The 16,412-nt window shown below is 40.8% G+C and overlaps 2 protein-coding genes across 3 annotated transcripts in view; both read right to left on the bottom strand.

The window, feature by feature from the left end:
* The window catches only part of LMTK2 (lemur tyrosine kinase 2), a 58,221-nt gene that overhangs the window by 9,930 nt on the left and 31,879 nt on the right, over window positions 1-16,412 (bottom strand). Inside the window, exons 10-15 of one of the 2 annotated variants that reach the window (XR_003529855.1) lie at window positions 16,224-16,373; window positions 13,056-15,969; window positions 11,390-11,525; window positions 10,768-11,016; window positions 9,547-9,672; window positions 5,477-5,646 (exon numbers count right to left, since the gene is read on the bottom strand). Coding sequence is in view for 1 of the 2 variants with exons in the window: in XM_027656423.1 (XP_027512224.1) it covers window positions 9,644-9,672; window positions 10,768-11,016; window positions 11,390-11,525; window positions 13,056-15,969; window positions 16,224-16,373 (3,478 nt within the window). In the remaining variant the exon portion in view is untranslated. Of the gene's footprint in view, window positions 1-5,476; window positions 5,647-5,677; window positions 9,673-10,767; window positions 11,017-11,389; window positions 11,526-13,055; window positions 15,970-16,223; window positions 16,374-16,412 lie in introns of those variants that run through there. The other variant, XM_027656423.1, reaches the window with a different exon arrangement.
* Window positions 597-4,291, bottom strand: BHLHA15 (basic helix-loop-helix family member a15). Its single transcript, XM_027656433.1, has 2 exons — window positions 4,144-4,291; window positions 597-2,219 (listed from the first exon to the last, which is right to left on the bottom strand). Exon 2 carries the CDS (start codon window positions 2,002-2,004, stop codon window positions 1,504-1,506), a length of 501 nt encoding a protein of 166 aa, XP_027512234.1. The 5' UTR covers window positions 2,005-2,219; window positions 4,144-4,291; the 3' UTR covers window positions 597-1,503.

Genomic DNA, 16,412 nt, shown 5'->3' with positions numbered 1-16,412 from the left:
AGTTTGAGAAGGCCTTCATCACATCTATTTTAGTGTCAAAACAGTTCAAAAGCTAAGAAAATGTCAGGTTGAGGCAGGATCCAAATAATCTCTCCAGTAAGGCACACACACAAACCATTGTGTTGTTCTACATCACAGCTGTGGATTGTTATGGGGGAAAAAACAATTCACATCCCTGACCAGCCAGTCCAGGAGACCTCCCCTTCTAGTCCAAATGAAATCATTGTGCTGTGCTGGAGCAAAATAAATAACACACCAACTGCCCAGTGCAGCACAACCTTCATGGATCCAATAAATCCTTCCTCAGCCACTGTTTCTCCTTGGACAGCCCTACTTTGTGGGAAGAAGAGACACACCACAAAGTCTGTCAATCCCAGTGGTGCAGGAGATGCCAAATGTCCCCTCTGCTATCCCAGCACAGGCCTGGGGGGTGTGGGGAGGATGAGCTGTACCACGGGGACCCCATGGGCACCAACTGAGGCCCCTCCAGCTTCAGGTGTGAGAATACAACAGAAAATGAGGGTTCCTCAGGGACATAAAACATTTTACTGTAAGAGGGGAAATGGGGCAAGGAGAGGTGAAAAAAAACCCCCTCATTTTCCTTTTTGAAGAGTTTCTGCATTTATTGTTTTATAGTACCAGAATCTAATACTAACCCACAAAGAACATGATCACATCAAAGGTTCATTAGCAAATAATTTAAATTGGCTAAATCATGTCTAACTTAAGACTATACTAAAGCATTTTTATCATTGTTTTGGCAAAAATAAGTCATTTGTCCCTTATTTATTATTTGTATTGCAATGATACCCAGACACCAACTAAAGGATGGTCTGGAAACACAGACCAGAACTGCCCTTACTCTAGAGAGCTTATAGTCTAAGAAAGCTTTGCAGATGTTTACATCAACAAGTATTTTAGAAGTTCTTATGCTTTGCAAGGTTCAAAATTATCAGAGCAGATCCATAAAAGATAAATATTAAGATAAATATTCAGATTTAGTGACTGATTTCCCATCCAGTCACTTCAGTCATCAATTTTATTTTCCTCTGGGGCCTGGGAGATCACAACAGGCACTGCAAGGCTGGGGAACAGAGCTACAGCCACAATTCTCCAAGCTCCAAAGAACTCAAGTGACACAGACCTTAAAAGCTCAACTCACAACCTTCCCAAGGAGGGTGACTTTCAAAAGTTACTAAAGCTTTATATTCAAGTCAGCTCCAGTGTTACAGGATAGATTTCCAAGCTCTGCCAAACCACACAAATACATTCATTATGCTCTGAAAAATTCTTATAGTTTAAGGTAGCTTTTTAATGTGCCATATAAACTATAGCCATGAGTGTTGCCTGTTTTTCTTCTAAAAAAAAAAAAAAAAAAAAGAGGGGAGAGCTGGAGGCAAAACCAGTCTCTTAAAAGCTCCAATTACTGACGTATTATGACGTAAAAAGGAAAAATAATGATGGCAGCAGCTAACTGTGGGTGCTCTGGCTGAAGCTATGAATCTACATGGCACATTTCTGTAGATGTTCCTCATGGTCATCCTCCCCATGCTGCTGTTGATAATGTTGGTACAATTTGGACCCCCAGGTTCCCCCCATCCCTTCTGCTGCTGGAAAGTGTCCATTGGACATATTGAGTATAATGGAGGTCAAGGACTTAATGTAGTTTTTGGCCAGCGTGAGAGTCTCTATTTTGGACAGTTTGTTCTCAGCCCTCACGTGAGGGATCACCTCCCGCAGGGCCTGGAACGCGTTGTTGAGCTTGTGCATTCTCTGTCTCTCCCTCTCGTTGCTTTCCAGCCTCCTCAGATGCCTGTCCTTGGCGCTCCAAGGGCGCTTGGCTCTGGCTGCAGCGATCTTGCTGCTCTCCTTGTTTCCCCCATTCCTCCTTTCTCTGCGCCGCAAACATTTCGCCAGTTCTTTTTTTCTCATTGCTGACTCCTCGGAAAATGCTTCTTTGTCAACAGTTTGCCTTTGCTTCTTTCCTTTGGTTTTAGTCTTCATGATTTGCTGGATGTGCTGGTATTAAGCACCACTGTGCTGTAAAAACATGCCACCGATATCGTTGGCTGTTGTACAGTTCCCTCCTGAACCAATGATCCGGTGCAGGTTGGTTTGACGTGTTTGTTTACTTGGTTCACTCACTGGAAAACCGTCACTGGCTCTCAATTTAAGTGACGTTCGTTTTAGAAGCTGTGAATGTTGTTACTCAAGATGACCTGTGCAGATGAACAGAGGAGAAAATCTTTTTGTAGAGAACAGATTCTCCTTCAGCTGGCAGGAAGAAGTTACAGAGGGAGCAGAGGACAAGTGAATGGAACCACAGAAACAAAGATGCAGTGAATCACCTACTGGTGATTCACAGATGCTTCTGCTTTCTTAGAAGTAGGCCTCAAACTAGAGAGATTTCTCTGTACATAAGAGAAAATGGTCTCCAAGCTAATCCAGCTTTCCTGTAGAAAAGTGAACTACAACTCAAAACTCATGTAGAGTACAATGGTCAATTAGATTTGATAACATGTTGCTTCAATTTTTTGATCTCATACACTCCTGTTGTGTCACAGCTCATTACCCCACACTATAATAAAACCATACACGGCTTCCCTCTACCTGTGTGGGGGGGTATTAAACAGAATCCTCAGGCTCTTAGAGTAATTCTCCTTGAACTCCTGGCAATTGCTTTGTGTAAGAACAGGTTCCCACTATGTTTTTGAGCAGTCCACTAGAGGGACACATGGCGCACTCACTTCCTGGAGAAGCTCAGTCAGCCACGTGTTTTCAGCTGCAGTATTTCTGCATTTTGGGGTAGTCCCCCCAAAAAAAAAACCCAAGCACTTCCCTCTTCCAACAATAATCCATTAACTGCAGGGTTTAATTGCAGTTGCTACCCCAGATCAACAGCAGCAGGGCAGGTTATTTCCCAGCTTATCCAAAAAGACACAGCAACACTCCTTCCCCCATATTAACAGGGCAGATGACAGCATTGATATTTTACCCCATCTCAGCCCAGATTCTGTGCCCACACTACATCTGAAGACAACAGCCTTACAGCAACCCTGTCTCTAACACCAACCATCAGTGTTACTGAGAGACATCCTCAGAATGTTCCTCCTGTGCTCTTACACTTGATATAGTCAGAGAAAGGTTTGGTCTAAACAAAATATATTTTTATACCGGTACTATTACATAGGAGCAGCTTGAGAGTTGGTGAGCCAATAAAAAATAAATGAAAGAAGAAGCAAAACCTTGCCCCAGGTGTGTGACTGCCCCAGCACAGGACATCACCCTCAGCTGGAGCAGGTGGTGGCAGTTCCCGGGTGTGCTGTGATAAACACCACTTCTCTTGTTTCTCGTTTCTCTAGAGCCAAGTTCAGCTGCAGGGCAGGCAGGGACTTAGTTCTCTGCCTGGGAGGGCACCCTGGCCATCCCCAGGCTCTGTGCTACCAGCGAGGCAGTTTTAGCAAACATGACAGGAACTCACAAAGCAGCTGGGTGAGGGTGGCACCCAGGTGATGAATGCTGAGAGAAAGACAGCACCAAGCAGCTCAGCTGTGGGAGCCTAAAAGAAATGCTGGAGACACAGGGGTATCTTCAGCAGGAAAACAGCATAAAAGGCAAGCACTGGGTTTGTTCTGGACTGTTTGTGTAATCAGCAGAAAAGGCCCAACTGCAGGACAGCACAAACCACCACTGGGGAGAGCTGCTGCTTGGAAGGAAAACAGCCCATAGGACTTGGTGAAGAAGAGATTCATGGAGGCAGCCAGCGGAGAAAGTTGGAAGAAAATCCAAGAGAAAGGAAGCTTCAGCAAACTGTGGGAGCAAAGTAATCTTTAAAACTGCAGACTGGGTAAAAGCAGTTGGGATATGTTGGGATAAGAAGGTGCCTAGCTGGCTGAGGTCTGCTTTCAGACTGCTGCATGCTGCTGTAACCGTGAGAAGAGACCCTATGGAGCCACAGGAGCTGCTGGGACCCCCCAGGGAGGTGGTACAAGTGTGCAAGGAGGAAACAGATTGAGGAGGAGTTCAGAACCAACACACTGGGGTGGTCAAGAGAAACCAAAGAGAGAGAGCAGCCAAATACCAACACATTTTCCACCCTCTGCAGCCGTCTACCAGGGCTGGTGTCCCTCCACTGTGACTTACCACTGCACCACCTGCAGAGAACGCACTTAAGGCCCATGGGGCAACATAGCAGAGACCCGCGGGGAGCCAGGAGCAGCAGGAGGCTCTGTGGGGGCAACAGGGAGGGAAGGCTGCGGGTCCTCTAGCCAAGCCGGGGTCTGTCAGCAGGAGCATGCGAGGGAAGCAGGACCTGCCTGTCGCTGAGGGGGCCGCAGGGGCGGTGGGGCTGCGCTGACACAGCCCCGGAGGCCCGAGCCCCGCAGGCTGAGGTCACCGCAGGTGCCGGCCGGGCCGCCCGACACGTCGCTTTAGCAGCGGGGGCGGGCCCGACGCAGGCGGGCGGGAGCTGCGGTCCCACCGCGGGGAGGCACCGGGCAGGGACACCCGGCACGCCGACACCCCCTCACCACAGCCGGGGGCCGTGCATGGACACAGTGGTCGGCACAAGGCTCCCTGCCGGGTCCGGGATGGTCACAGGGCTCCCGGGGGCACATGGCACGGGGAGCAGCACTGCAGCAGCGCGGGTGTCACTGATGGGCACCGAGCCGGGCACCGAGCCGGGCACCGCCACCACAGGACGGGGCAGTCCAGTGCCTCCTTCAGCGGGTGGAGGAGGCCAAGGGCTGTGTCAGCTCTGTTCTGCCAAGGGCTGAGCAAGTTCTCAGTCCCCGTGTGACACCGGCCCACAGACACAGCACTGCCATCCCCTGCAGGGAGCTGCTGCTGCTAAAGATTGCAAGTTCTCATATTCTTCGATAATAGGTTCTATATAGGATGACCAATTTAGTGTCATGGGATCTTTTACATCTGCTCTCATTAATGATGGCTGCCTTGGTCAAGTTTCAGTGCAGTAGTTATATTTTACCTAACGAAATTGTTATCTTGCTATCAGTTTCTCATTCCCAGCTCTCAGCAGCTGCCAGGACTAATCGGCTGTGATGTGATGTGGGGGCTTCCCCCACAGCCTCCACTAACCCCTGACTGCTGCCAGTGCCATCCCAAACTGAAGGAATAACAGGGAAAACCAGCACTCTCCTCCTGCCTCACCACGTGCTCAGGCTGAAACAATCTCAATCTCATGTGAAAGAAGCTCCCAATACAAGGACTACATTTACCTCTTTGGTCCATTCAGCACATGCACTTGGATTGAAAGAAACCAAGAAAATCTTCTAGAAAGAAATTAAATGAATACTGAGAAAACATCATTAACCTGTTTTCTGAAGAGTACTTATAAATTTTGAAGTCTGCATTCTTCTTACTGATACTTAATTTTATGATTAAAACCAATATTCAGTGTTCAGAACTACAGTTTGTATTTCAATTATTGCTGCTCTACTTACTGTACACATGTTACCTGAAGTTCTCACAAGGATATTGGAAGAAATTAAGGGTAACTACACTATTTAGTGTAGACTCATCTGCTGGGACTGTGGCTTTGAACTTTTGGTACTTTCTCAACCTCCAGACCCTAATAAATATATCTTACACTGGAACTACACTGTGGACCTGATCCATTGCTGCCATCTGTTTAAAAATGAACAAACAGACAAAGAGATTATAAATATATAACTGTATTTTATTTTTAATATTAAATATTTTTAAATTACAAGCAGTTTCTTGAATCACACTATGCATGATAATCAATATACAGTAGAAATTACAATTTAAAAATGTACACAATTTAAAGACATTTTGACCTGAAATTTCATTAACTATGATATATTGCCATAAACCTCATACCTGTATTAAATTACAATAGGAAAACCTCATACCTATGATTTTGTTACATAGTTTCTCATTTACAAATAGAATTAAACATTATATATACACACACATCAGTACCATTTATCATTTAAGTTACACCTACATCTGTGCAAGTTCAAACAATTTCATAAACAAAATTAACTGTAAGTCATATTCAAGTTTCTGAAAAACAGGCTGCTGGTATTACAAATACTTATTTTCAATAAGTTTATGATGCTTGACTCTCCTCTAGATTTCTTCCTGTTTTGTACCAAAACTTTTAACATACAAGGATATTTCTGTATGACTTAAAGCTGAAGTAATTTTGTACACTCCATTCTTATTTAAGGCTATTTCTTATAAGGCTAAATTACTTGGATTCCACCTTTCAGCAACTCCAACACAAATAGCCATGTCACTGACACCTGACAATGCTGACATTTTAGGATAGTGCTTAATTGTAAAAAAAAAAAGGTCTCTCTACCAACCAGCCTCCTTATGAAAGAGATTGAGTACTACATAAAAATCTGCTAAAAATACTGATAAAAAGAATGAGGCTTAAATGGCTTTCATTAGTGCATCAACAAGGATATGAAAAAAAAAAGTTAAATCCGCTCATTTCATGAAAATGGCAATTTCCATAAATGCAGTTATACACAGTGTATCTGCAGCTGGGGGATTTGGGAGAGTACAGGTGTTCCCATTGAAACTGGACACTCTTCTCGCTCTCTTGGCTTCTTACTACAGATCCCAAGTTTTAAACTTCTTTGGGTGGGAAAAATCAGATCTTTTAAATACCTTTAGTAGCCAAATTGAGACAATGCCTTCATTATTCAAACAATCCAGGTATTCTACTAGAGAAGGAATTAAACTGTAACCAGTCCTCATAATAAACCATTGAAAATAGATACATGTACCTCTCAAAGAGAGACCAGGCTTAAGTAGCTAGTGCAAGAAATTACCTGTAGTGAATGGTTTGTAACAAATCCCCTCATTATAATGTAACACATTGGAATTACTGATTCATCTTCATTGTGCCACTTGACTGCCAGGCAGATATTGAAGTATTGCTAGTAGTTGATCAGATCTTTAAGTATATTTTTCCCCCAAAAGACCATCTATATTATTGCAATCCAGCCTACTGGATTACTGAAATTAAATGTTTAAGTGAGGTGAGTCAACTTTAAATATTTCTTTCTCTTCATTGTACAGCTAAAAAGGACATTACCTTGCTTAATATAATACACATCTAATTTTGGAAAAAATGCTCCTTTGGCAATTCATTAGCAATGAGTCCATGTGGACAAAGGAGTAAACTTTCACTTCCTGTGTAAGATTTTCTTTAAACTCAGGTAAAGAACAAAAATCTTGGATTCTCATCAAGCAAAGAAAATTCTCAATGTGCAAGATAAACATCTGATTCTCCAGACTTATAAGAAACAAAATGAACCATCAAATTACAACATTCTGCAGTATATACTTTTACTTAACTCTGGATTAATTTTGTAAAGCAAATGATTCAAAATTAAGGCTGAACTCCAGGTCTGACAGGCTTCTCACCACACAAAGCAGACAAGCCCACACGTTTTTTGCAGACCATTGTGGAGTTTCATTCTTACTATGGTGAGAACTGCAGAAGACAGATGAAATGCCCTAAATCTAGCTGTATCAAGGAGTTTAATGTTGGAATTACAGAATTTCTAAGCAATAATTTGTGCACAAAGTCTATTACCGATATTTTTAAATATTTGGAGTAGTGCACAGCTTCCTTAAACCCTCTACAGTTATATACTGTAAGCCTGTATTAAGAACTACTTGACTTTGCCTTTTAAATCATGTTCTGGGAAAAGTCCATGGGAAAATTCAGTTCCTCACTTCATACTGAAGAACAGTTCTGACTAACCCCAAACCTGAGTGCCTCATCAGAAAAAGATATCTCAACAATTCATTGGCAACTTCAAATAACATAATAACTACATCGTTCCCTTTTGATCAGTATGGAAGCCATCCTGGTTAAGGGCTAAACAATGTTGGAAAAAAAAAAAATTGACATATTCCTGTCATTTTAAAACATACTTAAAAATCAAAATTAACATAGAGGTATACAAAAAAAAATTACACATCTGAAAATATCTAGTTTTCCCATCTTCATCTGATGAAAATTCTCTGGTGACAGGATCTGGACACAGAGCACTTGGACCACCATTAGCTCAAGCCCTGCCAAAACCACCACTAAAATACAAAGTACTGCATATTTCAGCAGTATTGTATTTGTATTGTAGTGTCCTAAAACACAAACCCAGGTAAACTGTTCCTATCAGTGTTTCCTACTGACCCACAGCTGCATAAGGCATTCCAAGAGGTCAGGGATTTGTTTCTCAGCTGAACTCACTTTGGAGTAATAATTAAGGATAACTTTTTTCCGAGCAGTTGGAAGGGCTGAAGCAGCCAGATGCATGGGAGAGTGGGAAGGTTAAACCCCCCCAGTGTCTTCCCTTCCCTACAGACTTCAGAGCAAACTTACAGGATGGCACCCTGTGCTCAGGATGCATTTCCAGGTGTACCATGCAGCCTTGCAGACATCTTAAAGTGGGTCTGGCCTTACCAAGGGTGCAAAACTGGGCATTAACTGTTAATCCAAACCTTCACTGTCATCACATCACCGAGAGGTAGATTTACCACAGGCCTCTGAACAGAGCCCCGTCTGCCATCAGCAGAAGAGCTTCAAAATTCACAGAATGTACAACTGAAGGGCCAAGTGTACCCAAAGCCAGGCTACTGAAATTAGTCTTTTTATAAGATTCATAAATTCCACAGTTTTGTACAGCCAATTTTTCCTCTTCTTTCTCCAAGGCAAAAATTGCAACAAAAAGTGGAAGGCCCTTAATTGTGATATAGTCAGATGCTATTACAGTTTGAGCAGTCAGTAGGATCATATGTAGGAATTAAGAGACATTCTCTCTTTCATCTAAAAATTCCAGAGTATATCATATATTCTTTTCCAGTTTCCTATAAAACATGAACACTAACAACCATTCTATAATCATTATCATTTAGAAATGGTACTGAATATAAGATTTCAGCAAGTCTAACATAATACTCAGAAGTTATGTACGTTTTACAAGTACCGTGCATAGCAAAGGCTACAAAAAGGACAAATTAAACTGGATAACTGGGCCAATTCAACTTGTCTTATTTTCCTTGAAAGATTTAAGATTTTGATTCTGTACATCATCAGGAAATAAAGGAAGAATAATCCATAGTGCAATTGTAATAAGCAAAGTAATATGTAGTGATATCTTTTTGAATAAATATGGCTCACTACTGATCAACTATCATTCATACAGTTCCATCAACACGGCCACCTGTTGCACAGGACAGTTATACACAATTCTACAACAGGTGTAGGTTCAAATAGATAATGAACTACATGGAAAAATATAAAAAGAATATTATACAATCTCATACATAAACCAGACTGTAGTGTAATTGCTTTACTTGTTTAAGTTATCTGAAAAATACTTCAAGTACTTGAAAACAGCGGCAGAATCGTCTGTCAATGAAAAGCAAAATTGCACTGATTTAAAAATACATTACAAAGTTAAATACACATTCAAATTAATGTCCTGATTTAACATTGCTTTCAGTGTTTACTTTCGTTTCTCAGTACTTCTTGATTACCTGTGGTACTCCAGGAGGATCCAGAGTTTACATAAAGAAGTCTCAGACACAAAGTCTGTGTGTTTTATGTATGTAGTCCGAGGAAGTTTAAATTAATTTAGTCTTTTTCTCCATCTTCACTGCTTCCTATTAATAGAGGAAAGGTCATAAGGTACAGTGAGATTCTTCTGCACAACCCTCAGTTCTTTGTAAAGCTCTTCCTAGAACTTGGCATTGGTTTGGTTAATCTTTCCCTACAGCTTTCAACTACTGTAAACATTTGGTACATTTATTCATAGACATCTGCTTCAATCACACAGTTCAATGTCACTTCCCAGGACACATAAGGCAACACAGGATGTCCAAAACAATCTCTCTTATCTGTAAGTTACTAAGCAGCAAACATTATCTAATCAATAAGCACAATACAGGAACAATACAACTCTCTTTAACACTGATTACACATTTATAGACATTGCCCATTAGCAAGGCTCTGCAATCAGTAACATTTATTTTTAATAATGCAACGTGTTACTGAGATTAATAATATGCCAACCTGATTCAAGTCTCCTTATTTTTGCTTCTCTTAGTCCTCAAAAATGTATCAAAGCTTAAATAAGCTTTTTGTTACAGACAAGGTTTGTTAATAAATATACTGCTGGTACTCAATATTGCTCTGAACAGATTGTTTGGCTCTCCAACAGAAACGATCCTACTCACAGCTCCTGAAAAAATGCTGCAATTCTTGAGAAAATGTCAAGAATGCACTGTCTAAAAAGCAATATGAAAAGAAACTAAGCTGTAAAATAAGCTCACACAATAATGGCAGAAACATCCTCACCTGTGCAATGAAAATAAAATTGTGACTTAGGACATTGCAATAATGAGAATTATTAAGTGCTACAGTGTGGCAGGTGTAACAGCAGTGCTTAAGGACTGCAGAGGTTTCATTTATGTAAATACAGCACTAGGGTTTTTACCAGAAAAATTCAGAGCTTGTCCTGTAAGTGTTCCATAGACTGTTCAACCACAAGTTTATAGTAACTTGAATGCAAATAATCTCTATGGAAAGTTATGTCTTAACTGAAACACAAGACCAGACATTACCTTTATAGTGCTAAAAATGCATTTATAAATTAAGCATTTAAAACAGAACAAGATTTGTTGTACCTATGATTTGCATCTTTGCATAACATTTTTAACTTGTATCTCTAAAATAATTTTTACAACTAAATCACTTACCTCCTTGCTCTATATCTGAATCTGTAAGATGGGTAAGAGAAAAGCTTGCCATGTTTGCAGGAGAGATAGAGAATCTGGAATAAGGGGATGAATGTGACCAGTTCTGATCAAGAGTCCTGGAAGGTGGAGGTGGAGAGAAGTACTTTGATGGCTGAAGGGGTGATTTAGAACCAATAAGACTATTAGCTGCCTTGGATATAAAGGATGGCTCTGGAGAGGAGAAGTCATCATCCCACTCAAAACCCCCACCTTGAGGGAAAAAAAAGCAAAAAGCATCATTACATTTCTGTAATGGAAGGTCATACACAGCTTTACAAGTAAGCCCCTGGAACACTGCACTAACCCCAAACAAAACCTGTACCCTGGGCTAGAGATTTGTCACCCACAGTTTAGTTTCCTCTCAGGATACCCTGGACACATCAATATATAAACAACCAGTATCACATTTTGCTCCTCAGGAACAGGGGAATCTGATCCCAACTGCAGTGTGTGCTTAGGATGTAAAACTGAAGCCAACATGGTACAGTGAATTTACAAATCACATTTAATTTAAATGACATTTCATAAAGCACTGTGCATAAAACAGTCTCAGTCCCTGCTGTGTGTAAATATATTCAAGTACCTTCTTCATCTGTTGAGCTTTCTGAATTTGCAAATCTGTTTAAGTAGCCAAGACTGGAGGATGGGACAGGAGAGCTGCCAGCGCCTTCCCCGTTCACGTCCACCCCACGGCTTCCCAGCTCCTTGGTGGGGGTTTCCTGAGGCAAACAAAGGCACTGCTGTAACTCTTTTTCCACACAACGTGTCCCTGCCCCACAAATACACTGCCCCACGTTGCCATCAGGTTGAACGTGGAATTAAAAGGTCTGTGAACTGTTCCTACTACACAACAAAACTCTGAGCTATAGATTAAGTACATGTAAGTACTTCTAGTTCTAAAGAAAGTTGTATCACGTCTGTGCTAACATACATGCAGGAAATCACTATTTAAATATTATTTATTATATAAAAAGGTTTCATATTTCTAGGAACAAAGCTAAAATATCTTCCAATTGAAAACAGTTCCCTTATCAGCCTGACATAGGTAAGGGTTTTTTTCCTCTTTAATAAAGCCTTATCCCCTCTCCCAACATTTTATTTTTCTTTTTAATCCCTTAATCAAGCTTTAGGATAAAGAGACAGACTTTGTACAGCTGGTGTTGGAAGCAGCCAACATTTTATCAGTTACTGGAATAACAAGTAAAGAGTTCAACAACTAAGAGCAGTTTCAATATAGCTTATTTTTTTCCTTCCCCTCTGACAAAAGGATTACTATTCTACAGGCTACCTAAACACAAATATATCACCTATGTTTTCTATTCCAAAACACAGTTAACTCCAATATTTATGTACGTCATCATACGCAACATTTCCAAAGCTTGACAATGTGACTGTTCTTTTAAACTCACTGGACTAGTTCAGTTGCCATAATGTTAAAATACAATCCCCTCTGTATCCAGTTACAGAAGTTAAAAATTGATAAAGCAGATAGGGAAACAAAGGTAACCTTGAATTTTATAAGCAGATCAGTATTTCACTGAGCATGAATCACACTGGATTAATAAAAATTACCATTACCATCTAAATGCTGTTCTCATCTTCACTCATGATTTTAGGTAAATTTGCCTTAATGCTCAGTAACACAACACTCAGAGTCAGGTTTCAGTTTGGGGTTTTTTTGTTTGATTAGTTGTTGGCTTTTTTCCCTTTCCTCCTTTCTTTTATAGAGGCATCTGAACTTAAAGTCCTCAAACACATTAAACAGATAAGCTGCTTCTATAAAGTTGCAATAATATTCTGTCAAAATAAATTGATCAGATCTGGTCCATAGTGCTGCTGTCTCACATATTCAAATTAAATACAGCTTACAAACATTGCAAAAACATCACTAAAAAACATGTTTCATCAGCACATGCAGTCAAGGGTCCAACAGCAATGGAGATTCAGGACTTGGCAACCAACCCTGCCCAAAGCAAAACTCTCCTTCACTTTAAATTAGTGCTGCTATTCTACCAGCAACATAAAACTGCACCTAGCCAAGTAAAAAAGTTGTTTTTTCTTTCTTATATATTCTTTATATATAAAAATAACCCACATCACAAACAAGCTCTAACCCTGCCAAAACAAGAAAGGTAATGTTGTAACAAGGTTTCCCCAAATATTAAGCTATTTATTCTACTACTACTTGTTTAACACACACACAAAAAAAGCAAACCAACAAAAACTTCAGTCAGTAATTAAAAAATTACCTGATCAAACAAATAGACTGTCACATCATCAAAGAACGTTACAGCCTTTTTCTCATCTTTCCAAAGCTCGTGTTGCCTTTCATTCAGAGGTTTTGGAAGTTTCAACAAGCTTCTCAAATGCTTTCCATCATCCTTGTCTGTAACTATCTCAGGTACTTGATAAACAGTTTCATCTTCACTGTCAGAACTCAGACTGTGCATGTGAAAAGTCCTCATGTCATCCTCAGAATCACTGTTTTCATCTTCCTCATCTGCATCATCACCATCTTCTAAATCAAGCATTCCAGAAACACTGAGTTTCCCAAGGTATTTTCCTTCAATATCTGGCTCTTTCAGTTTTTGTCCTTCCATGTGATAGAAGGACTTCTCACTGTTACTCAGATCTAAAGGACCGTGCATGTTGTGCACAGACTTTAAGTCTCTGTGTGAAAGAAGTTCGGAAGTGTTAGTGCCAACACAAGAGACGCTCTTATGGGAAGTCTCCGACAGTTTTATTTCATCCCTTAGGTTACCTTCCATCTCTATTCCCAGGGAAGTCAGAGTTGCCTCAGCCCACTCATCAGGACACCCCTGCATCCCTACATCCATCTCCTGGATCTCTAAATTGTGGTTTAGTTCTAGTGTTGTGTTTTGATTATCATCCTCCTGGTAACTCCTCACATCACAGATTTGCTGGCTCTCCTCAAACCCATAAGCCTCTTCTGTATGATTCTCCCCTCTGTTGGAAGAAACAACACACACAGTCTCTCTTGACAGATTTACAGACTCCTCTTGTTTTTTATCTGGCTCAGAATCATTATCAGAGAAATAGGCAGAGTCTCTATAGGAATTTTGATTTCCACCCAGAAAAACCACTGGGGTTATTTCAAAATTGCTGTTCACTGCATCTAAACAAGCTGCTGCTTCTGAAACAATGATGACTGGGTTAGAGGGTAAAGCACTGACACTGTTCTCACTGACACCACACAGAGCTGTATCCACACTGGAAGCATCCTCAACAGGGATATGGGAAGTCCATTCTGGAGATTCCAGGTTTTCTGTTTCGTAGCCACTGTCAGCAGGTTTATCAGGTGGCAAAAGTTTCTGAGGACTTTGAGTCTGTAAAGATTCTAAAACCTCATTTACATCTAAAGAATCCAAAGAATCAGGTGTTTCTAAGGCTTGTTCTACAGTTTGTATAGGAGAAGGACTGTCTTCCAAAAGACTATCCTGACTTGTACAGTCTGAAGCAGCAACAGAAATTAAGGTCACCTCTTCTGGAACATCCTTACAGTTCTCAAAGTGATTTGATGTTTCTTGTATTTCCTCCAATAAACATTCATTTTTTTTTAACATGGGAGAACTATCTTGCAAGTTTCTTTTCCTGTCTTCCTGATCACTACATTTTTCTCCATTAAAAGTTATTTCATCAGACTTGAAAAGCAGTGACTGCTTAATCTGTGCATCACACTCATCTGTTTCAACAGCAACGCCGTAATAAGGACCATTTCCAACATTATTATTTTTGGCATTATAGGATAGCTCTTCTTGACAGAGAGTATCAGTGTTACAGGACACAACTTCATTCACTTCTACATTTGAAAGTTTTCCCTCATCCTTCAAAATAGGAAGATTTCCATGTTTATCACACAATTTATGTGCTGCAGGTGGACTAGAAGATGCCTGCACCTCTACAGGAGTCTGAGAATTCAGATCTTTATTCAGTGTCACTGGGTTAAAATTTTCATCTTTCACTGCTTTAAGACTTTCATGTATTAAAGAAAAGACCTGTGCATTTTCAGCCAGCACAGGCTCAGGCTCTACAGAGTTTTTATTTGAAGTTTCTAATATACTTTTTAGAACATCATCTGATTTTTGCCCCAGATCACTGCTGGTTTTCTTAGAGAATAACCCTGTTAATAAGTTCTTCTCTTGAAGAAATAAGAAGTTATCAGAAAGTTCTTCTAAAGATATCACATCAGACTGGTTAGAGATATTTTCACATAAGGAAACTGTTTCTTTTTCAGAAGTATGACTAGAATGCTCCTCCTCAGAGCATCCTACTGCCTTTCTATCATCTGTGTTTGAGTTCAAAACAGCTGGTTTAAAGTCTTTAGGAATATCATTTGTTTCAGTAAACGCAAGTATTTTTCTGTTTGTCAGTTCTTCTGATCTGTCAATGTCATTAAATATACTCTGGAAAGGACTTTCTGGGCTACCAGCAGCAGGCAAAAATTCCTCTTTAGGATCTGTATTGTAGTGGAAGAAGTCCCCATCAGTACTAGATTCTTCAACATCAAGATCCCTGAGAACCGTGAAATGAGAACTTTTTTCTTGTACAGCTTCTTGATGATCAACTTCTGTTGTTAACACAACTGACTGGTTATCAAAATTCATGCTGCAGCCACTTCCTTTTTCCTCTAATTGGATATAGTAGTCATTTCCCACAGAAAGCTTGTGTGCATCAAACACAGGTAACACCCCAGGGACAGCAAGTGATGTCTCTTGGCCACTTCCATCCTGTGCTCCCGATCCTTGCTCTGACAGTGACCTCTCAAACACCTCCACTGGATAGAAAATACTTGTGTAGGTCATTGCTTCCTCAGGATTCACGGGACCACATTCATCAAAGTGATCATGTTTAGCTGCCTCCCAGATATACTCAAAGCTGAGCCCATGGCTTGTTTCAGTTACAGTCAGAACCTCCTCCAGCTCATGGCCAAGTCTATCTCCTGTGAAGTGATCCAAGATTGGAAATGCAGAATTAGTTGCTTCTCTGTTTGAGGTGTTTGGTTTCAGAGCATTCCACTGCTGTTCAAAATCGATCTCTGAGTCCCTTTGGCTCTGCATGCGCAGGTAAGTCAAGAGTCTGTGCACTTCTTCTGCCGTCGGTCTCTTCTCTGGAGGCAGCCAACAGAACTGCAGAACTTCATACCTACACAAATGGAAACATGTTTCAATAGGTTTCACACTGAAAAGGAATTCATAAAAGTCAGATATCTAACAAGCCTCAGAGTAGCAATACCACTGGCAAGAACTTCCACCTATAGCAAGTCCTTTTACCCCTTTATCCAGAGTTTGCCAGGAGAATGATTCCATGTAGCAATTTCAATACGCTTAAGAGACCTGAGTAACTTGAGAAAACTTCTTCAGCAGCTTTAAGAATAAATAAAAACAATTGAAGTTTACCATCTATCAGAGTAGGGTTGCTCCAGACGTGGCTTGAAGGGTTTGACCTGCTTCTCCTTGATGACATGGGTCAGGACTTCCCTGTCGGAGAAGTCCGAGTAAGGCCGAGCAGCGTTCTCGAAGAGCTCCCACAGCGTCACCCCCAGGGACCTGGGACAGAGCAGCAAGTCACTGTGCATTCTGTTTGAG

Source organism: Corapipo altera, unplaced genomic scaffold (genome assembly GCF_003945725.1).
Source record: "Corapipo altera isolate COAL_440 unplaced genomic scaffold, ASM394572v1 104, whole genome shotgun sequence".
NCBI lineage: Eukaryota > Metazoa > Chordata > Aves > Passeriformes > Pipridae > Corapipo > Corapipo altera.
The sequence above is the reverse complement of the archived record's forward strand: the minus strand, read 5'-3'. Positions and strand labels throughout refer to the sequence as shown.

What these genes read in the sequence shown, in the direction of transcription:
- BHLHA15 (XM_027656433.1), bottom strand. Translation starts at nt 2,004, where the DNA reads ATGAAGACTAAAACCAAAGGAAAGAAGCAAAGGCAAACTGTTGACAAA.